General features: G+C 45.9%; 1 protein-coding gene and 1 long non-coding RNA gene across 2 annotated transcripts; both read left to right on the plus strand.

Moving 5' to 3' along the window:
- Window positions 1-6324: 6324 nt before the first annotated feature.
- Window positions 6325-22062, plus strand: LOC124128483 (palmitoyltransferase AKR1-like). Its single transcript, XM_048390908.1, has 8 exons — window positions 6325-6407; window positions 8325-8379; window positions 8680-8967; window positions 10288-10453; window positions 18856-18885; window positions 19230-19237; window positions 19835-19870; window positions 20803-22062. The coding sequence occupies exons 2-8, from the start codon at window positions 8346-8348 to the stop codon at window positions 21384-21386; spliced, it is 1146 nt and encodes a 381-aa protein (XP_048246865.1). The 5' UTR covers window positions 6325-6407; window positions 8325-8345; the 3' UTR covers window positions 21387-22062.
- Window positions 10494-12584, plus strand: LOC125377447. Its single transcript, XR_007219644.1, has 3 exons — window positions 10494-10890; window positions 11239-11641; window positions 11990-12584. It is a non-coding gene; the product is annotated as an uncharacterized LOC125377447 (long non-coding RNA).
- Window positions 22063-22843: the final 781 nt, after the last annotated feature.

Genomic DNA, 22843 nt, shown 5'->3' on the forward strand with positions numbered 1-22843 from the left:
CGTGTAGTTGTGTCGTGTAGTTGTGTCATGTAGTTGTGTCATATAGTTGTGTCGTGTAGCTTTGTCGTGTAGTTGTGTCGTGTAGTTGTGTAGTGTAGTTGTGTCGTGTAGTTGTGTCGTGTAGCTGTGTCGTGTAGTTGTGTCGTGTAGCTGTGTAGTGTAGTTGTGTCGTGTAGTTGTGTCGTGTAGCTGTGTCGTGTAGTTGTGTCGTGTAGTTGTGTCATGTAGTTGTGTCATATAGTTGTGTCGTGTAGCTTTGTCGTGTAGTTGTGTCGTGTAGTTGTGTAGTGTAGTTGTGTCGTGTAGTTGTGTCGTGTAGCTGTGTCGTGTAGTTGTGTCGTGTAGCTGTGTCGTGTAGCTGTGTCGTGTAGCTGTGTCGTGTAGTTGTGTCGTGTAGCTGTGTCGTGTAGTTGTGTCGTGTAGTTGTGTCGTGTAGCTGTGTCGTGTAGCTGTGTCGTGTAGTTGTGTCGTGTAGTTGTGTCATGTAGTTGTGTCATGTAGTTGTGTCGTGTAGTTGTGTCGTGTTGTTGTGTCATGTAGCTGTGTCATGTAGTTGTGTCATGTAGTTGTGTCGTGTAGTTGTGTCATGTAGCTGTGTCGTGTAGTTGTGTCGTGTAGCTGTGTCGTGTAGTTGTGTCGTGTAGTTGTGTCGTGTAGCTGTGTCGTGTAGTTGTGTCATGTAGCTGTGTCGTGTAGTTGTGTCGTGTAGCTTTGGCATGTAGTTGTGTCGTGTAGCTGTGTCATGTAGTTGTGTCGTGTAGCTTTGTCGTGTAGTTGTGTCATATAGTTGTGTCGTGTAGCTTTGTCGTGTAGTTGTGTCGTGTAGTTGTGTAGTGTAGTTGTATCGTGTAGTTGTGTCGTGTAGCTGTGTCGTGTAGTTGTGTCGTGTAGTTGTGTCATGTAGTTGTGTCATGTAGCTGTGTCGTGTAGTTGTGTCGTGTAGCTGTGTCGTGTAGTTGTGTCGTGTAGTTGTGTCGTGTAGCTGTGTCGTGTAGTTGTGTCATGTAGCTGTGTCGTGTAGTTGTGTCGTGTAGCTGTGTCGTGTAGTTGTGTCGTGTAGTTGTGTCGTGTAGTTGTGTCGTGTAGCTTTGTCATGTAGTTGTGTCATGTAGCTTTGTCGTGTAGCTTTGTCATGTAGTAGTGTCGTGTAGCTGTGTCATGTAGTTGTGTCGTGTAGCTTTGTCGTGTAGTTGTGTCATATAGTTGTGTCGTGTAGCTTTGTCGTGTAGTTGTGTCGTGTAGTTGTGTAGTGTAGTTGTGTCGTGTAGTTGTGTCGTGTAGCTGTGTCGTGTAGTTGTGTCGTGTAGTTGTGTCATGTAGTTGTGTCATATAGTTGTGTCGTGTAGCTTTGTCGTGTAGTTGTGTCGTGTAGTTGTGTAGTGTAGTTGTGTCGTGTAGTTGTGTCGTGTAGCTGTGTCGTGTAGTTGTGTCGTGTAGCTGTGTAGTGTAGTTGTGTCGTGTAGTTGTGTCGGGTAGCTGTGTCGTTTAGTTGTGTCGTGTAGTTGTGTCATGTAGTTGTGTCATATAGTTGTGTCGTGTAGCTTTGTCGTGTAGTTGTGTCGTGTAGTTGTGTAGTGTAGTTGTGTCGTGTAGTTGTGTCGTGTAGCTGTGTCGTGTAGTTGTGTCGTGTAGTTGTGTCGTGTAGCTGTGTCGTGTAGCTGTGTCGTGTAGCTGTGTCGTGTAGTTGTGTCGTGTAGCTGTGTCGTGTAGTTGTGTCGTGTAGTTGTGTCGTGTAGCTGTGTCGTGTAGCTGTGTCGTGTAGTTGTGTTGTGTAGTTGTGTCATGTAGTTGTGTCATGTAGTTGTGTCGTGTAGTTGTGTCGTGTTGTTGTGTCATGTAGCTGTGTCATGTAGTTGTGTCATGTAGTTGTGTCGTGTAGTTGTGTCATGTAGCTGTGTCGTGTAGTTGTGTCGTGTAGCTGTGTCGTGTAGTTGTGTCGTGTAGTTGTGTCGTGTAGCTGTGTCGTGTAGTTGTGTCATGTAGCTATGTCGTGTAGTTGTGTCGTGTAGCTGTGTCGTGTAGTTGTGTCGTGTAGTTGTGTCGTGTAGTTGTGTCGTGTAGCTTTGTCATGTAGTTGTGTCATGTAGCTTTGTCGTGTAGCTTTGTCATGTAGTTGTGTCGTGTAGCTGTGTCATGTAGTTGTGTCGTGTAGCTTTGTCGTGTAGTTGTGTCATATAGTTGTGTCGTGTAGCTTTGTCGTGTAGTTGTGTCGTGTAGTTGTGTAGTGTAGCTGTGTCGTGTAGTTGTGTCGTGTAGTTGTGTCATGTAGTTGTGTCGTGTAGTTGTGTCGTGTAGTTGTGTCGTGTAGCTGTGTCGTGTAGTTGTGTCGTGTAGCTGTGTCGTGTAGTTGTGTCGTGTAGCTGTGTCGTGTAGTTGTGTCGTGTAGCTGTGTCGTGTAGTTGTGTCGTGTAGCTGTGTCGTGTAGTTGTGTCGTGTAGCTGTGTCATGTAGTTGTGTCGTGTAGTTGTGTCGTGTAGCTGTGTCGTGTAGCTGTGTCGTGTAGTTGTGTCGTGTAGTTGTGTCATGTAGTTGTGTCATGTAGTTGTGTCGTGTAGTTGTGTCGTGTTGTTGTGTCATGTAGCTGTGTCATGTAGTTGTGTCGTGTAGTTGTGTCATGTAGCTGTGTCGTGTAGTTGTGTCGTGTAGCTGTGGCATGTAGTTGTGTCGTGTAGTTGTGTCGTGTCGCTGTGTCGTGTAGTTGTGTCGTGTAGCTGTGTCGTGTAGTTGTGTCGTGTAGCTGTGTCGTGTAGTTGTGTCGTGTAGTTGTGTCGTGTAGTTGTGTCGTGTAGCTTTGTTATGTAGTTGTGTCATGTAGCTTTGTCGTGTAGCTTTGTCATGTAGTTGTGTCGTGTAGCTGTGTCATGTAGTTGTGTCGTGTAGCTTTGTCGTGTAGTTGTGTCATATAGTTGTGTCGTGTAGCTTTGTCGTGTAGTTGTGTCGTGTAGTTGTGTAGTGTAGTTGTATCGTGTAGTTGTGTCGTGTAGCTGTGTCGTGTAGTTGTGTCGTGTAGTTGTGTCATGTAGTTGTGTCGTGTAGTTGTGTCGTGTAGTTGTGTCGTGTAGCTGTGTCGTGTAGTTGTGTCGTGTAGCTGTGTCGTGTTGTTGTGTCGTGTAGCTGTGTCGTGTAGTTGTGTCGTGTAGCTGTGTCGTGTAGTTGTGTCGTGTAGCTGTGTCGTGTAGTTGTGTCGTGTAGCTGTGTCGTGTAGTTGTGTCTTGTAGCTGTGTCATGTAGTTGTGTCGTGTAGTTGTGTCGTGTAGCTGTGTCGTGTAGCTGTGTCGTGTAGTTGTGTCGTGTAGTTGTGTCGTGTAGTTGTGTCATGTAGTTGTGTCGTGTAGTTGTGTCGTGTAGCTGTGTCGTGTAGTTGTGTCGTGTAGCTGTGTCGTGTAGATGTGTCGTGTAGCTGTGTCGTGTAGTTGTGTCGTGTAGCTGTGTCGTGTAGTTGTGTCTTGTAGCTGTGTCATGTAGTTGTGTCGTGTAGTTGTGTCGTGTAGCTGTGTCGTGTAGCTATGTCGTGTAGTTGTGTCGTGTAGTTGTGTCGTGTAGTTGTGTCATGTAGTTGTGTCGTGTAGTTGTGTCGTGTAGTTGTGTCGTGTAGCTGTGTCGTGTAGTTGTGTCGTGTAGCTGTGTCGTGTAGTTGTGTCGTGTAGTTGTGTCGTGTAGCTGTGTCGTGTAGTTGTGTCGTGTAGCTGTGTCGTGTAGTTGTGTCGTGTAGCTGTGTCGTGTAGTTGTGTCGTGTAGCTGTGTCGTGTAGTTGTGTCTTGTAGCTGTGTCATGTAGTTGTGTCGTGTAGTTGTGTCGTGTAGCTGTGTCGTGTAGCTGTGTCGTGTAGTTGTGTCGTGTAGTTGTGTCGTGTAGTTGTGTCATGTAGTTGTGTCGTGTAGTTGTGTCGTGTTGTTGTGTCATGTAGCTGTGTCATGTAGTTGTGTCGTGTAGTTGTGTCGTGTAGTTGTGTCATGTAGCTGTGTCGTGTAGCTGTGTCGTGTAGTTGTGTCGTGTAGTTGTGTCGTGTAGCTGTGTCGTGTAGTTGTGTCGTGTAGCTGTGTCGTGTAGTTGTGTCGTGTAGTTGTGTCGTGTAGTTGTGTCGTGTAGCTTTGTCATGTAGTTGTGTCATGTAGCTTTGTCGTGTAGCTTTGTCATGTAGTTGTGTCGTGTAGCTGTGTCATGTAGTTGTGTCGTGTAGCTTTGTCGTGTAGTTGTGTCATATAGTTGTGTCGTGTAGCTTTGTCGTGTAGTTGTGTCGTGTAGTTGTGTCGTGTAGTTGTATCGTGTAGTTGTGTCGTGTAGCTGTGTCGTGTAGTTGTGTCGTGTAGTTGTGTCATGTAGTTGTGTCGTGTAGTTGTGTCGTGTAGTTGTGTCGTGTAGCTGTGTCGTGTAGTTGTGTCGTGTAGCTGTGTCGTGTAGTTGTGTCGTGTAGCTGTGTCGTGTAGTTGTGTCGTGTAGCTGTGTCGTGTAGTTGTGTCGTGTAGCTGTGTCGTGCAGTTGTGTCGTGTAGCTGTGTCGTGTAGTTGTGTCGTGTAGTTGTGTCGTGTAGTTGTGTCGTGTAGCTTTGTCATGTAGTTGTGTCATGTAGCTTTGTCGTGTAGCTTTGTCATGTAGTTGTGTCGTGTAGCTGTGTCATGTAGTTGTGTCGTGTAGCTTTGTCGTGTAGTTGTGTCATATAGTTGTGTCGTGTAGCTTTGTCGTGTAGTTGTGTCGTGTAGTTGTGTAGTGTAGTTGTATCGTGTAGTTGTGTCGTGTAGCTGTGTCGTGTAGTTGTGTCGTGTAGTTGTGTCATGTAGTTGTGTCGTGTAGTTGTGTCGTGTAGTTGTGTCGTGTAGCTGTGTCGTGTAGTTGTGTCGTGTAGCTGTGTCGTGTAGTTGTGTCGTGTAGCTGTGTCGTGTAGTTGTGTCGTGTAGCTGTGTCGTGTAGTTGTGTCGTGTAGCTGTGTCGTGTAGTTGTGTCGTGTAGCTGTGTCGTGTAGTTGTGTCGTGTAGCTGTGTCATGTAGTTGTGTCGTGTAGTTGTGTCGTGTAGCTGTGTCGTGTAGCTGTGTCGTGTAGTTGTGTCGTGTAGTTGTGTCATGTAGTTGTGTCATGTAGTTGTGTCGTGTAGTTGTGTCGTGTTGTTGTGTCATGTAGCTGTGTCATGTAGTTGTGTCGTGTAGTTGTGTCGTGTAGTTGTGTCATGTAGCTGTGTCGTGTAGCTGTGTCGTGTAGTTGTGTCGTGTAGTTGTGTCGTGTAGCTGTGTCGTGTAGTTGTGTCGTGTAGTTGAGTCACGTGTCATAAACATGGAAGAAGAACATATTTCCACAATGATAAGAATTCTCTTCTAACAGCTGCGTCCGTTGTACGGTTCCGACTACATTATAAGCATGTGTTCATGATTGTGTCATTTCTCCCGTGTTAGTTAGAAATATTAATCATTGTCTTTGTATTGCAAATGATAGCTTCATTGTAAGCTGCACTCATTACCAGATATGAGATTGAATGATGCAATGAACAGCATGTACGTTCCGAATTATAGAAAGTGAGGAAATGATTAGAGACGGATTTTAACCAAATCAATATGACACCTACTGCACTCACACTTATCATTAGGTTAAACATGTCAGATTAATAGTGTATATCTGAAAGGCGCCTGTAAATGATCACGTCCAGACCTTCAAAACCAATGTTATATAATGAGTAGCTATAGACGTCGTCAGGGGGCGATGACACACGATCAGCCAGGTCACTGAGACTGACACCCCGATCTCCTCAGTCGCCTTTATAACAAGCTGAGGTTACTTGGAATATCTGACACGGGATACCCAGGGGGATAAGCACACGTAAATCAGAGCACATGTATATAATTATACCTAACAGGAAACTGTAAGAGACAAGACTGCAGGGTCACACCTTGACGTCATCTTTGTAAATCAGAGCACATGTATATAATTATACGTAACAGGGAACTCTTAGAGACAAGTCTGCAGGGTCACATCTTGAAGTCATCTTTGTAAATCGGGTGGTGCTGTCATGTAAAATCACGTTGTCACAATACTTCTGCAGCGATATTAATTACTGCTTGTTACTCATCTGGCGTGCTTAATGAATCAATCATTACATTTTCAGTTGTTAACAGGTGCTTCGGGAGAAGTGTCTTCTGTCCTTACAGATAACACATGTTTCCTTTTGAAATGTTTGAGAATAACCATCCGTCAATACTGTGCATGATATTCATTGATGTGTAAACACAAGGCATATGGTGAATAAACAAACGCACGCTCCACCCGAACTCACGCTTCATGTATTCCTGTATTGCACCTCCCAGGACCACAGACACATCTCAGTTGTCTCCCTTGTCCCACGATAACGAAAGAGGGATGTGATGTGTATTTACCATCAACATTGCCGAGACATTCGCGGGCAAAGACAACAAGCTCATTGGTAGGTTCTAACATGCAGTTCGATCTTTCATATTCTACATACTGATAGTGTCATCATTCAGGTCATTAAACACCAGCTTGAAGCTAATGTCAGGTCTATTTCTAGGATCACTGAATAGAATTAGGGCGTGTGTGTGTGTTGATATGATCAGCAGATAGCGATACCCGTTACATGATGTACATGTTACGTGCTGGGGCCGAACAACGGAATAGTCGTCATGAAACTCGCTGTCTCTGAAGGTAGGCATGTGACAAGGCATGAGGAAATGAACGTCGGATTGCGAACAGACAGTGTATTTGTTGACAATCCTTTATGTAGGTCATTTGGCCGTAGTGTCGGTGGATTTGAGATATCGTTTGTTACGTTGCGTCATTCAACATTTGAGTGAGTGGGTGAGTCACTGTGCTTTACCGGCTTTGACAGTCTTTCAGTTACGTTGTATCACTCCTGTCAGCTGGATGTGTGAGGAACGCCCGAAGTGATGTCCCGAACTGTACGCAGGGAGTATTCATACTGGGCAGGTTCCCCCTTTGAAATGACAATAACAGGATTAGAAAAATGTAATGTTTGAGGGGCACAGCGATAATAAAAAAGATGTTCATCAACCGGGATATCGGACCAGTCACATCGACCCTCCGTTGTTGCTTGACGTGGACCATCTGGCAACTGTCCGTTCTGGTCGTATCCAAGGGACGTGGGTGCTAGGGTTGCTGCAGTAGTTGTATAACTGACCATTCTGGACCACCAATTGCTGTAGACCTAACATGGGAATCATGTCATCCTCCACACAATATCAGGGCAATTGTTGTAATTTTGCATGCCATCCACACAATCCCAGTGTGTTTGTTTTAGTAACGTTACGACAAAGGATACATATGTGAGGGTTGGTAGAACACGTGGAACCTTAACGCAACATGTGTGACCGTAGAACTTTACTTACTGAAAACATGTACAGAACATAGACATACTAAGTAATTCCATGACAATATATTCTGCAGAGAGATGGGAACCAGTCCTGTACTATTACACTGACCGACCAATTCCAGGTTACCTAGCCTTACTCCTATCACAGCTGTAAGTGATCGATGTTTCTTATGATAAATAGTGTGCGCCCTCACACAAATTACGCTTTTTTTAGACAATATCTATTTTAGGCTGATGCGTATCAAGTTTCTTTAAAAACAACCCAGTAAAACAACAAGAGATTTTTTGTGCGCGTGCTTGAGAGTAAGATTTAACACTGAATCGCTTGAAAAAGGTCAGTTTCCTCATTTCCAATCAGCTTTCTGTACTCAATGTGTCACATCATGTTATTGCAGATAAGTACAAGAACATGTATTGCCTAGTCATGTCCTATGTGTTTTTACTCGCTCAAGTCAAGTGTAGTTAACGTGGAAGCTACAATGATTGAGAGCACTCAAGTAAATTTATTAAACATGTATAGCATCCACGTAAGAATGAGTGAGTGTGGTTTAACACTGCTTTTAGCGATATCACGGCGGGAGTACAGCGCAAAACGGCTACACAAGTTGTACCAATCAAACCTGGGCCTTCGAATGAACTACGAGGCTTCCTCACCGCCCATCCTTTAGATATCGCAGACGCCTTGCCCAAAGACTGTTTACCCAATGTAATCAATTAAACACTCGCAATGTTGATTTGTAGATGAACACATCTCTCCCCGACACCCCACTCCACCCGCCAAAGTCATCCCCGGTCAAGTCAAGTCCCGACCCCAAGGCCGCTGGTTGCTGTGACAGCCACGTGTACATGTACGACACACAATGAATGAAAATAGTAAACACGTGTCCTTAATTCACATAGAGGTCACATGTTAAGACAATACTTTCCCTTTATGAACACTTATTAATTAGTCAACACGTGAAATATTCCTTGTGTTTCTTCTCTCTCACCCAGGGGCAAAGCACAGAACAAGACATGTTGCGACACGGTCTGCTGACCTCTTTATTTGGTGAGTGCTGAGCTGTTTTAACTTCATTGACCAACATGCAATGATTACTCTGCTGTGCTGGTAAAATAATTGTTGTTGGGATGTTTGGGGAGTGTCCCAAAAGTCACTTAGCATTAATCCGCCATGACAAAGCACACGCATCGTGCTTTCTTAAAACAGTTTAGGTTTTATAAGCGTTTTATTTTCGACTAAAGGTTTCTGGATCTAGAAATGGCGCCTACAAGAAGATATAACAAGGTATATTTTGACAAGTAGACCGCCAAGTATTGTGGGAAAATTAACTTCTTGCTCCTTTTTCAGGAGTGGGCGTATTGGGCGTACTGGGCCAGGAGTGTCCAGTGGGCAAATATGGAGAACACTGTCAACTGAACTGCAGCCGTTCCTGTTTCCCCCATTCCGGCCAGGATGTGCACTGTGACAGACACAGTGGTAGATGCTCTGAGGGATGCGTGGCTGGACGGTTTGGTGCTCAGTGCCAACTCCCCTGCAGCAGGAACTGCCGGGGACACATCTGCAATCACCAGACCGGCCAGTGCACCCAGGGCTGTACAGGACACAATACGGGGGATTTCTGTGAAATACACCAAGGTATGTATATTGTTATGGGAAGAGAATCGGATACAAAATCCGTGACATTACATTGACTAAGTTTGACATGCTTGTCGTCCATCACCGACTCCATGTGTATGTCCTCTCTTCCAAAATGGTAATCGAAGTAGATTTTTTCATAAACTGAACAATGTTCACTTCCTGTGGAGAATGAAATGCCGGTAACAGAGAAGGTGCATTAGGTATCTTACTAATTAAGGTAAGGACACTTCCAACATCAAGATTCCAGTTTGGAAATATATACGTCTAAGGGATCAGTCACATTCGGAGGAGGTGGTGTGGTGTGCTGGGTGTGGGGTGTGTGGAGTGCTAAGGGTGGGGTGTGTAGAGTGCTGGGGGTGTGGTGTGTGGTGTGCTGGGGTGTGTGGAGTGGTGAGGGTGGGGTGTGTGGAGTGGTGGGTGTGGGGGATGTGGAGTGGTGATGGTGGGGTGTGTCGAGTGCTGGGGGTGGGGTGCGTGGAGTGCTTGGTGTGGGGTGTGTGGATTGCTGGGTGTGGGGTGTGTGTGGTGTGTGGATGTTTGTGTGAGTGTCTGGGGGTTGTGTGGGGTGGGGTTGGGCTGGTGTGTGGAAGGGTCTGGGTGGGGTGTGTTTGGTTGGGTTTGGGTGTGTTGGGGTCAGGCTGTGTAGGGTGGGTGTGTGGGTGTGTGGGGTCGGTGGGGTAGGGTGTGGGGGACGTGGGCGAGGGTAAGGGGGTGTGTGGGTGTGTGTGGGTGGGGTGGGGTGGGGTGGGTCTTCCGAGGTTTAAAGTCGTATTTGTCTTGCTACTTTAATAAGAACATATGTTCACTTTAGATTTAATAAGATACAACACAGGACTGAATCAGTGCACAGAGAGAAAGAGCCAGCCATTACCTTCAGTGTCGATCAAAAAATCAAACCGTACGCTCTCCCTGCGCCATCCTGAGAGAACATGTCCTGTTTGACCTCTGTTCAAGGGCCACACTGGTCGTATGCCACTGTATAATTGCCGCTTGCACTGATGTTTTCCAAGACCATTGGTCACAATCCAACAAAGTAATATGGCTTACATGGCTTAAGGTCGAATATATACAGTGGGTTGTCTGGCGTGGTTACTTGACTGATTGTTTGGCATTGGCCCGATAGTGTGGATCATATTTCATCATACTTTCAATCACTGGTTGGTCCATTGTCGACTACGAAATGGTTGGAATGTTACCGACTGCATTAAAATTAGCTTCGTCCTTCAATCACAATTCCCAGAGCAGTAGTCGGACAAACATTAGGATGTGTATGTAGTTGTGTTTGGTGACTGGACATAAGAGAGTCTTTTATTACAGAAAATGATCAGAAAGGTAATGACAACGGGAGGTCTGTAAATAAGACGGCTGAGTGGAGAAGATCAGAACAGACTGCACCAACACCAATGGTTGCGATACTTGTCCCTGTGTTCGTCACAATCTTTCTGATAATCGGCGTCATCGTCACAGTGATTGTCTACAGAAGGTACGATTTCGGCTCAACTATCCAAATATGAATGTTTTGGGGCAATAACACACACACTTAAACTACAAACATATCGAGATGAATCACCCAATACACCCACAGTTTCACTACAAACCTGGTGATACATCCTGGATGTATGTCTTTAACTTGTACCCCGTGCCAGGCAGGAGAAGGTGTGTTTATATTTTCCATTAATGGAAAAGTAACGGGAAGAGGCATATTTACTAAAATATTAAAACAAAAACAGTTTCCAAATCGATGTTACTAATTCGTGGTTTTGTTGGAGGCGTGGCATTCAGAAACGTGTTTATGGTTGTAAAGTTTACACATCATATATATTTGATTTTAATTCACATCACCATTTGCAAGAACATTTTACTTAAATATTTGGACATGGCACCACAAGGACAGTGTAGGTATAGTGCAAGTGCAGAGAGGTGACATATCAGCCAACACACCATCAGGACAGTGTAGGTATAGTGCAAGTGCAGAGAGGTGACATATCAGCCAACACACCATCAGGACAGTGTAGGTATAGTGCAAGTGCAGAGAGGTGACATATCAGCCAACACACCATCAGGACAGTGTAGGTATAGTGCAAGTGCAGAGAGGTGACATATCAGCCAACACACCATCAGGACAGTGTAGGTATAGTGCAAGTGCAGAGAGGTGACATATCCGCCAACACACAATCAGGACAGTGTAGGTATAGTGCAAGTGCAGAGAGGTGACATATCAGCCAACACACCATCAGGACAGGAAGGGAAAAGTGCAAGTGCAGAGAGGTGACATATCAGCCAACACACCATCAGGACAGTGTAGGTATAGTGCAAGTGCAGAGAGGTGACATATCAGCCAACACACCATCAGGACAGTGTAGGTATAGTGCAAGTGCAGAGAGGTGACATATCAGCCAACACACCATCAGGACAGTGTAGGTATAGTGCAAGTGCAGAGAGGTGACATATCAGCCAACACACCATCAGGACAGTGTAGGTATAGTGCAAGTGCAGATAGGTGACATATCAGCCAACACACCATCAGGACAGTGTAGGTATAGTGCAAGTGCAGAGAGGTGACATAGCCAACACACCATCAGGACAGTGTAGGTATAGTGCAAGTGCAGAGAGGTGACATATCAGCCAACACACCATCAGGACAGTGTAGGTATAGTGCAAGTGCAGAGAGGTGACATATCAGCCAACACACCATCAGGACAATGTAGGTATAGTGCAAGTGCAGAGAGGTGACATATCAGCCAACACACCATCAGGACAGTGTAGGTATAGTGCAAGTGCAGAGAGGTGACATATCAGCCAACACACCATCAAGACAGTGTAGGTATAGTGCAAGTGCAGAGAGGTGACATATCAGCCAACACACCATCAGGACAGTGTAGGTATAGTGCAAGTGCAGAGAGGTGACATATCCGCCAACACACAATCAGGACAGTGTAGGTATAGTGCAAGTGCAGAGAGGTGACATATCAGACAACACACCATCAGGACAGGAAGGGAAAAGTGCAAGTGCAGAGAGGTGACATATCAGCCAACACACCATCAGGACAGTGTAGGTATAGTGCAAGTGCAGAGAGGTGACATATCAGCCAACACACCATCAGGACAGTGTAGGTATAGTGCAAGTGCAGAGAGGTGACATATCAGCCAACACACCATCAGGACAGTGTAGGTATAGTGCAAGTGCAGAGAGGTGACATATCAGCCAACACACCATCAGGACAGTGTAGGTATAGTGCAAGTGCAGAGAGGTGACATAGCCAACACACCATCAGGACAGTGTAGGTATAGTGCAAGTGCAGAGAGGTGACATATCAGCCAACACACCATCAGGACAGTGTAGGTATAGTGCAAGTGCAGAGAGGTGACATATCAGCCAACACACCATCAGGACAATGTAGGTATAGTGCAAGTGCAGAGAGGTGACATATCAGCCAACACACCATCAGGACAGTGTAGGTATAGTGCAAGTGCAGAGAGGTGACATATCAGCCAACACACCATCAGGACAGTGTAGGTATAGTGCAAGTGCAGGGAGGTGACATATCAGCCAACACACCATCAGCACAGTGTAGGTATAGTGCAAGTGTAGGGAGGTGACATAGCCAACACACAATCAGGACAGTGTAGGTATAGTGCAAGTGCAGAGAGGTGACATATCAGCCAACACACCATCAGGACAGGAAGGGAAAAGTGCAAGTGCAGAGAGGTGACATAGCCAACACACCATCAGGACAGTGTAGGTATAGTGCAAGTGCAGATAGGTGACATATCAGCCAACACACCATCAGGACAGTGTAGGTATAGTGCAAGTGCAGAGGGGTGACATAGCCAACACACCATCAGGACAGAGTAGGTATAGTGCAAGTGCAGAGAGGTGACATAGCCAACACACCATCAGGACAGTGTAGGTATAGTGCAAGTGCAGATAGGTGACATATCAGCCAACACACCATCAGGACAGTGTAGGTATAGTGCAAGTGCAGAGAGGTGACATATCAGCCAACACACCATCAGGAGAGTGTAGGTATAGTGCAAGTGCAGAGAGGTGACATATCAGCCAACACTCCATCAGGACAGTGTAGGTATAGTGCAAGTGCAGAGAGGTGACATATCAGCCAACACTCCATCAGGACAGTGTAGGTATAGTGCAAGTGCAGAGAGGTGACATATCAGCCAACACACCATCAGGACAGTGTAGGTATGGTGCAAGTGCAGGGAGGTGACATATCAGCCAACACACCATCAGCACAGTGTAGGTATAGTGCAAGTGTAGGGAGGTGACATAGCCAACACACAATCAGGACAGTGTAGGTATAGTGCAAGTGCAGAGAGGTGACATATCAGCCAACACACCATCAGGACAGGAAGGGAAAAGTGCAAGTGCAGAGAGGTGACATATCAGCCAACACACCATCAGGACAGAGTAGGTATAGTGCAAGTGCAGAGAGGTGACATATCAGCCAACACACCATCAGGACAGTGTAGGTATGGTGCAAGTGCAGGGAGGTGACATATCAGCCAACACACCATCAGCACAGTGTAGGTATAGTGCAAGTGTAGGGAGGTGACATAGCCAACACACAATCAGGACAGTGTAGGTATAGTGCAAGTGCAGAGAGGTGACATATCAGCCAACACACCATCAGGACAGGAAGGGAAAAGTGCAAGTGCAGAGAGGTGACATAGCCAACACACCATCAGGACAGTGTAGGTATAGTGCAAGTGCAGATAGGTGACATATCAGCCAACACACCATCAGGACAGTGTAGGTATAGTGCAAGTGCAGAGGGGTGACATAGCCAACACACCATCAGGACAGAGTAGGTATAGTGCAAGTGCAGAGAGGTGACATAGCCAACACACCATCAGGACAGAGTAGGTATAGTGCAAGTGCAGGGAGGTGACATAGCCAACACACCATCAGGACAGTGTAGGTATAGTGCAAGTGCAGAGAGGTGACATAGCCAACACACCATCAGGACAGTGTAGGTATGGTGCAAGTGCAGAGAGGTGGCATATCAGCCAACACACCATCAGGACAGTGTAGGTGTAGTGTAAGTGCAGAAAGGTGACATATCAGCCAACACACAATCAGGACAGTGTAGGTATAGTGCAAGTGCAGAGAGGTGAGATAGCCAACACACCATCAGGACAGTGTAGGTATAGTGCAAGTGCAGAGAGGTGACATATCAGCCAACACACCATCAGGACAGTGTAGGTATAGTGCAAGTGCAGAGAGGTGACATATCAGCCAACACACCATCAGGAGAGTGTAGGTATAGTGCAAGTGCAGAGAGGTGACATAGCCAACACACCATCAGGACAGTGTAGGTATAGTGCAAGTGCAGAGAGGTGACATATCAGCCAACACACCATCAGGACAGTGTAGGTATAGTGCAAGTGCAGAGAGGTGACATATCAGCCAACACACCATCAGGAGAGTGTAGGTATAGTGCAAGTGCAGAGAGGTGACATATCAGCCAACACACCATCAGGACAGTGTAGGTATAGTGCAAGTGCAGAGAGGTGACATATCAGCCAACACACCATCAGGACAGAGTAGGTATAGTGCAAGTGCAGAGAGGTGACATATCAGCCAACACACCATCAGGACAGTGTAGGTATGGTGCAAGTGCAGGGAGGTGACATATCAGCCAACACACCGTCAGCACAGTGTAGGTATAGTGCAACTGTAGGGAGGTGACATAGCCAACACACAATCAGGACAGTGTAGGTATAGTGCAAGTGCAGAGAGGTGACATATCAGCCAACACACCATCAGGACAGGAAGGGAAAAGTGCAAGTGCAGAGAGGTGACATAGCCAACACACCATCAGGACAGTGTAGGTATAGTGCAAGTGCAGATAGGTGACATATCAGCCAACACACCATCAGGACAGTGTAGGTATAGTGCAAGTGCAGAGAGGTGACATATCAGCCAACACACCATCAGGACAGAGTAGGTATAGTGCAAGTGCAGAGAGGTGACATAGCCAACACACCATCAGGACAGTGTAGGTATAGTGCAAGTGCAGAGAGGTGACATAGCCAACACACCATCAGGACAGTGTAGGTATGGTGCAAGTGCAGAGAGGTGGCATATCAGCCAACACACCATCAGGACAGTGTAGGTGTAGTGTAAGTGCAGAAAGGTGACATATCAGCCAACACACCATCAGGACAGTGTAGGTATAGTGCAAGTGCAGAGAGGTGACATAGCCAACACACCATCAGGACAGTGTAGGTATAGTGCAAGTGCAGAGAGGTGACATATCAGCCAACACACCATCAGGACAGTGTAGGTATAGTGCAAGTGCAGAGAGGTGACATATCAGCCAACACACCATCAGGAGAGTGTAGGTATAGTGCAAGTGCAGAGAGGTGACATAGCCAACACACCATCAGGACAGTGTAGGTATAGTGCAAGTGCAGAGAGGTGACATATCAGCCAACACACCATCAGGAGAGTGTAGGTATAGTGCAAGTGCAGAGAGGTGACATATCAGCCAACACACCATCAGGACAGTGTAGGTATAGTGCAAGTGCAGAGAGGTGACATATCAGCCAACACACCATCAGGACAGTGTAGGTATAGTGCAAGTGCAGAGAGGTGACATATCAGCCAACACACCATCAGGACAGTGTAGGTATAGTGCAAGTGCAGAGAGGTGACATATCAGCCAACCCACCATCAGGACAGTGTAGGTATAGTGCAAGTGCAGAGAGGTGACATATCAGCCAACACACCATCAGGACAGTGTAGGTATGGTGCAAGTGCAGGGAGGTGACATATCAGCCAACACACCATCAGCACAGTGTAGGTATAGTGCAAGTGCAGAGAGGTGACATAGCCAACACACAATCAGGACAGTGTAGGTATAGTGCAAGTGCAGAGAGGTGACATATCAGCCAACACACCATCAGGACAGGAAGGGAAAAGTGCAAGTGCAGAGAGGTGACATATCAGCCAACACACCATCAGGACAGTGTAGGTATAGTGCAAGTGCAGAGAGGTGACATATCAGCCAACACACCATCAGGACAGTGTAGGTATAGTGCAAGTGCAGAGAGGTGACATATCAGCCAACACACCATCAGGACAGTGTAGGTATAGTGCAAGTGCAGAGAGGTGACATATCAGCCAACACACCATCAGGACAGGAAGGGAAAAGTGCAAGTGCAGAGAGGTGACATATCAGCCAACACACCATCAGGACAATGTAGGTATAGTGCAAGTGCAGAGAGGTGACATATCAGCCAACACACCATCAGGACAGTGTAGGTATAGTGCAAGTGCAGAGAGGTGACATATCCGCCAACACACCATCAGGACAGTGTAGGTATAGTGCAAGTGCAGAGAGGTGACATATCAGCCAACACACCATCAGGAGAGTGTAGGTATAGTGCAAGTGCAGAGAGGTGACATAGCCAACACACCTATGATAACAACAGCAGAAAGCAAGACAACGGGACCGGAAGCGAGGTATAACACACTTCCGCGTATCGTTGATTCTACACTTGATGAGACACGGAAAGTTGCGGGACATACGCAAACCAAGCAGCTTAATTCCCTTATCTACCGACTTTGCTTGTCAACGAATATGAAAGGCGAATACTGGATTCTCTGGTCCATCACGTGGTTGTCTGGTTTGTTTGGGGGCGGCGTCAGGCAACACACAAACTCTTACATTTTTATACAAATTGTGTGAGTGGCGCATGGAACCGGCGGGGCAGGAACCTTGTCGTGGGCACCTGGTGTCATCACTGATTGTTAGTGCCCCATTCATACACAATGCACGTGCTACCGGCGGGGCGGGAACCTTGTCGTGGGCACCGGGTGTCATCACTGATTGTTAGTGCCCCATTCATACACAATGTACGTGCTACCGGCGGGGCGGGAACCTTATCGTGGGCACCGGGTGTCATCACTGATTGTTAGTGCCCCATTCATACACAATGTACGTGCTACCGGCGGGGCAGGAACCTTGTCGTGGGCACCTGGTGTCATCACTGATTGTTAGTGCCCCCTTCATACACAATGTACGTGCTACCGGCGGGGCGGGAACCTTGTCGTGGGCACCGGGTGTCATCACTGATTGTTAGTGCCCCCTTCATACACAATGTACGTGCTACCGGCGGGGCGGGAACCTTGTCGTGGGCACCGGGTGTCATCACTGATTGTTAGTGCCCCCTTCATACACAATGTACGTGCTACCGGCGGGGCGGGAACCTTGTCGTGGGCACCGGGTGTCATCACTGATTGTTAGTGCCCCATTCATACACAATGTACGTGCTACCGGCGGGGCGGGAACCTTGTCGTGGGCACCGGGTGTCATCACTGATTGTTAGTGCCCCATTCATACACAATGTACGTGCTACCGGCGGGGCGGGAACCTTGTCGTGGGCACCGGGTGTCATCACTGATTGTTAGTGCCCCATTCATACACAATGTACGTGCTACCGGCAGGGCGGGAACCTTGTCGTGGGCACCGGGTGTCATCACTGATTGTTAGTGCCCCATTCATACACAATGTACGTGCTACCGGCGGGGCGGGAACCTTGTCGTGGGCACCGGGTGTCATCACTGATTGTTAGTGCCCCATTCATACACAATGTACGTGCTACCGGCGGGGCGGGAACCTTGTCGTGGGCACCGGGTGTCATCACTGATTGTTAGTGCCCCATTCATACACAATGTACGTGCTACCGGCGGGGCGGGAACCTTGTCGTGGGCACCGGGTGTCATCACTGATTGTTAGTGCCCCCTTCATACACAATGTACGTGCTACCGGCGGGGCGGGAACCTTATCGTGGGCACCGGGTGTCATCACTTTAATGTTAGTGCCCCATTCATACACAATGTACGTGCTACCGGCGGGGCGGGAACCTTGTCGTGGGCACCTGGTGTCATCACTGATTGTTAGTGCCCCCTTCATACACAATGTACGTGCTACCGGCGGGGCGGGAACCTTATCGTGGGCACCGGGTGTCATCACTTTAATGTTAGTGCCCCATTCATACACAATGTACGTGCTACCGGCGGGGCGGGAACCTTGTCGTGGGCACCGGGTGTCATCACTGATTGTTAGTGCCCCATTCATACACAATGCACGTGCTACCGGCGGGGCGGGAACCTTGTCGTGGGCACCGGGTGTCATCACTGATTGTTAGTGCCCCATTCATACACAATGTACGTGCTACCGGCGGGGCAGGAACCTTGTCGTGGGCACCTGGTGTCATCACTGATTGTTAGTGCCCCATTCATACACAATGCACGTGCTACCGGCGGGGCGGGAACCTTGTCGTGGGCACCGGGTGTCATCACTGATTGTTAGTGCCCCATTCATACACAATGTACGTGCTACCGGCGGGGCGGGAACCTTGTCGTGGGCACCGGGCGTCATCACTGATTGTTAGTGCCCCATTCATACACAATGTACGTGCTACCGGCGGGGCAGGAACCTTGTCGTGGGCACCGGGTGTCATCACTGATTGTTAGTGCCCCATTCATACACAATGTACGTGCTACCGGCGGGGCGGGAACCTTGTCGTGGGCACCGGGTGTCATCACTGATTGTTAGTGCCCCATTCATACACAATGTACGTGCTACCGGCGGGGCGGGAACCTTGTCGTGGGCACCGGGTGTCATCACTGATTGTTAGTGCCCCATTCATACACAATGTACGTGCTACCGCTAGTTTGCCGTTTGTTCCCAATGGAATCTGTTTCGATGGATAATCAAGAAAACATTCAGGTCGATTTAAATCAATTATGTTCCAAATACCATTCCTTTCATGGATATGTCCTTCATGTATGTCAATATGTAGCTAGATCTTTTGAAGTAAATGGACTTCCAAAGATTATTTTCTTTCTTCTTACAGACACAGAAAAGCAAGAAGAGGACAAACAAGGTAAAACCAGAACACGGTGAACATTTCATCACCGTCAACGAGTACATGTTCATGAATGATGTGTTCAGTGGTAAATACATACAGAGGGTTGAGTGAATGGCATTACGCATCAGGAAGCAGTCATCGAGCTCAGAGTCTCTATAGGCATTCAGAAGTTGGTTGTAAACATCACATGGAGATTTAATGTTGATAACAACTTCTTTATTATTCTTATCATGGTTAACTATTGCAAATGCAAGTAATTAATATATGTACATTTACTATGCTTGAAAAGGATCAATTATCTTTTGATTGTTTGTTTAAATGCCATCAACTACTTATGTGTGTTTTCTGTCATTTTGCAGTTCGGCTGGTGAGTGCTCAAACGTCACTTTGAAAATATACAGCCGTCGTATTGAAAAGTTATAGCAGTAGGTATTGGTCCTCAGCAACTGGTGACCGGGTAAGAAATTACAGTGGTATGCACACAGCATTACAATGCGAGGACATTTTTCACATTAGAAAGAAGGTAAGCTCAGCTGTGTCGCCTACAGTGAATTTAACTACATCAGCAATGTCGCGGAAATCATCTTATTATGGCCATCGTCCAAAATATGTTAATAACTATCAATCGTATCAATCAAATGTATCAGGGCTTACAATTATTTACCATGTCAGGGAAGCATGGCGACAACCACAGTATTGTATGGATGATATTTAGAAATAGCTTTGCAGCATGGACTCCATCAATTATCTAGTTGCATGTCTGAGACGTGACATAATTGGCGGGTTTCGTGGGTAAACGTCTCAGCCTGCATCACACAAGGCTTTCCTCCAACTTGTGACAAAGACTCACCTTTATTGTTAGCCAAATTGGCCAGTATTTAGGTCATTAGAGTTTAGTACTGTAGACAAAATAATTTATATATGATGTAAATTCATGCAGATACCTTTAACGTCTCATTCACAGATGGACCCGTCCCTGACGGAGAGACTTTACTTCCAGGTAAGTTTAGACACATCTACATAAACCAGACAGTTTTGCTGAAGTAAGCACTTTCTATAATGAACTCCTACATTGGATTACATGACTAGCTCGCTGTCATTCTCATATAAAGGATCTCCTCTGGTCATTAAAAGGAGAGAGGTGTAAATTGATAGCTGCAATACTATTCCTTTACACCATTAAAAGTATATCATCAAATTGCGAACTTAAAAACGAAGAGAACCCCTCCGAAGGTATATGGATCAGAGTTAAATGTATTACAACTACATTATGTTTTATCAAATATGATAGTCATTGTATCAGATTAAGATACCTTTTTCAACGTAGTCCAGTACTAAAATAATATTTGAATACTGACAGTAAATGTCTTTGTCGACAAATAAAACGACCAATGACATGATCGTGCTCACCTTTTCGTGAAGACCTGGTGTCATCACTATTTGATGGAGATTAACACATTCACGCTCATGATGTACGGAAGTGTAAAATCGATCTCTTATGATAATGGAAAGGACATCGCCGGTTATATTTTATGAATCGCTAACAAATTGTGATGATGCCAGGACCTGGTGTCCGCGAACAGGTGCGCCCATCCTGTCTCACCGCGGTGCCCGTCACAAACACATGCAACACCAAGTCAATTGTTCACGGGCACACGGGAACTTATGGTACACGTCAAGAGAGGGATTTGTATCGGAACTGATTTTTATCACAAATGCACCAGTTATTATTGTGATGAAGTTTGAAATTAGTAACAATAAGTTGACATTCATTCCCAAGTATTTTCTGCTGAACGTAAGCCATGTTCGTGTATTATCTTGTAGAAACATGCAAAGACTTGTAAACTGTGGGAGAGTTCAGGTACTCGTCATACGATCGAAATTTTATTTCATATTAAAAATTTAATTAAAATAACCATGTTTCGTCACCAGGAGAACAATGCAGTATGGACACCAGGCTGAGTAGTGCTTGTCATAAGGGAGATCTAAGCCTGGTTAAACAGATGTTATCTGAGAGCCCCGAGGACATCAACAAGCGCGGCCAGTGCGGGAGGACATCCGTGATGGCGGCAGTGTACCGAGGACATACACACATAGTGAAGTTACTTGTGAGTCGTGGAGGCGACCTGTCCCTCGTTGATGATAATGGCGACAACATCCTTCACTTGGCGTGTGGTGGAGGCCATGAGAGCACGGTGAGGTATCTCCTGTCACAGGACGTTCCAGACATCAACAGCAGAGGCCAGAAGGGAAAGACTCCCGTCATGACGGCAGCCTACATCGGGTATAAAGAAATGTTTGACTTACTTGTTTTAAAAGGCGCTGATGTGTCACTCGTGGACAATGACGGCAATAACATCCTCCACCATGCTTGTAAGGGCGGGGATGTACAGATAGTGAAGTATGTCCTCTCGCAGGACAAGGTGAACATCAGCACAAAGAACAATGCTGGGCAAACAGCAGCCATGATAGCGAAACACCACGGCCATAATTCACTGTGCAGTCTTCTGTTATGAGCCGGTCACGTGGGCGACTTGAGTATGATGCTGTATCGGACATTCTAGACATGGTGTATACAACAGTGCAATACAACAGTGCAATACAACGATGTACAACAACATACACGTCATTGTTATACATGTGTGCATCCGAGTAGAACACAGACAGGTCTCACATGACACAGGGAAAAAGGACAGCTGATTTCTGCCGATTTGAATCATGCATTTCCAGAACCAATTGTGGTTCACTTTATTCTACGAATACTCATTACCCCAAATTACAAATATTGAACATTTGGGGGATTTATAAAATCGGGAAATACAATGTTGAAGAAATGTTTAGACACCCTATCTAATAATAACAACGAATAAATCGATTTTTTAATATTTCTTTTCATCTTTCATCTTTTCATCGCAAGTCGCCCTTAACAATTGTATTTATTGATGTTTCCCAGACATGTGTTTTGCTTAATAAATCGGGATCAAGTTTTATTTTAAATTTGAATGCGGTTGTGTCTCAGAAGACGGTATTATATCTGCTAATGTCTGCAAAACTTCCTAAATTCCATTTAATATTTCTCAATTCAGGGAATCATTAATTAAGATTTAAGTCGGTACAGTTCAGTCATAGTGTGATTTTGTGAGGGAGGCTTGTTTGTGGCTGAGCACATGACAAATAAAGAATACAAAACTTGGCGTTTTCTCGTTTGTGTGACATTTACTATCTAATGCAAAACTCGTTCTATTGGGATCCATCGTACCCCGACATGTGGATCGTTGTTCATAATATCAATCACTGGTTTGTCTGGTCCAGACTCGATTAATTACAGGCGGACGTCATACAGGTGAAATGTTGCCTTTGCGCCAAAAGAAAGTCAAACAAACAAGGAAAGCAAAATAGAAAGAAGCTTTCATATACACATGATTAAACACAGAGTAAGCTATGAGCCTTTATGTAACTAGAATATTGCGTCTGAAATCGTCATGTCCAATTATTGTACCCCTTGATGTTTCAGTTCAATCTTAATATCAGTTATACTTATCTGTTTGTATACGTAGCTATACGGACATTCTGATTGACACCCATCATGCCTTATCCATATGTGCGCAATGGTTTCATGAGTTTTTCGGGGTAAAAACACCCGAGAAAAATGTTCATGAAAAGATCAACTGAAACTTCAGACAATGTTTGTTGATATTTATTATCAGTAAATGACAACAGTTATCACAGGCGCCTCTTGAAACATGTCAAAATATCGGGCGTCAAAAACGGAACTAACTTGAACGATATTATACAATCAGAACACTGCTGACATGTTGAGGGAAAGGATCGGTCAAATCCTACTTATAGAGTTGTCTCCCCTCGTGCTCTGTGCCCTTGGGAGACAATAAGGTTTGTGGTTCTGCCACCTTCCGTCATCTTTATTAGTTTGGTATGGAAATAGAAATAGAAACAAGATTGGCCGGATGACAAA

Source organism: Haliotis rufescens, unplaced genomic scaffold (genome assembly GCF_023055435.1).
Source record: "Haliotis rufescens isolate VD_foot unplaced genomic scaffold, xgHalRufe1.0.p SCAF_9, whole genome shotgun sequence".
Classification (NCBI taxonomy): domain Eukaryota; kingdom Metazoa; phylum Mollusca; class Gastropoda; order Lepetellida; family Haliotidae; genus Haliotis; species Haliotis rufescens.

Coding starts and splice junctions, on each gene's coding strand:
- LOC124128483 (XM_048390908.1), top strand. CDS start 8,346: ATGTTGCGACACGGTCTGCTGACCTCTTTATTTG. Junction 10,454..18,855: donor ACAGTGATTGTCTACAGAAG/GTACGATTTCGG, acceptor TTCTTCTTACAG/ACACAGAAAAGCAAGAAGAG. Junction 19,871..20,802: donor CGGAGAGACTTTACTTCCAG/GTAAGTTTAGAC, acceptor TTTCGTCACCAG/GAGAACAATGCAGTATGGAC.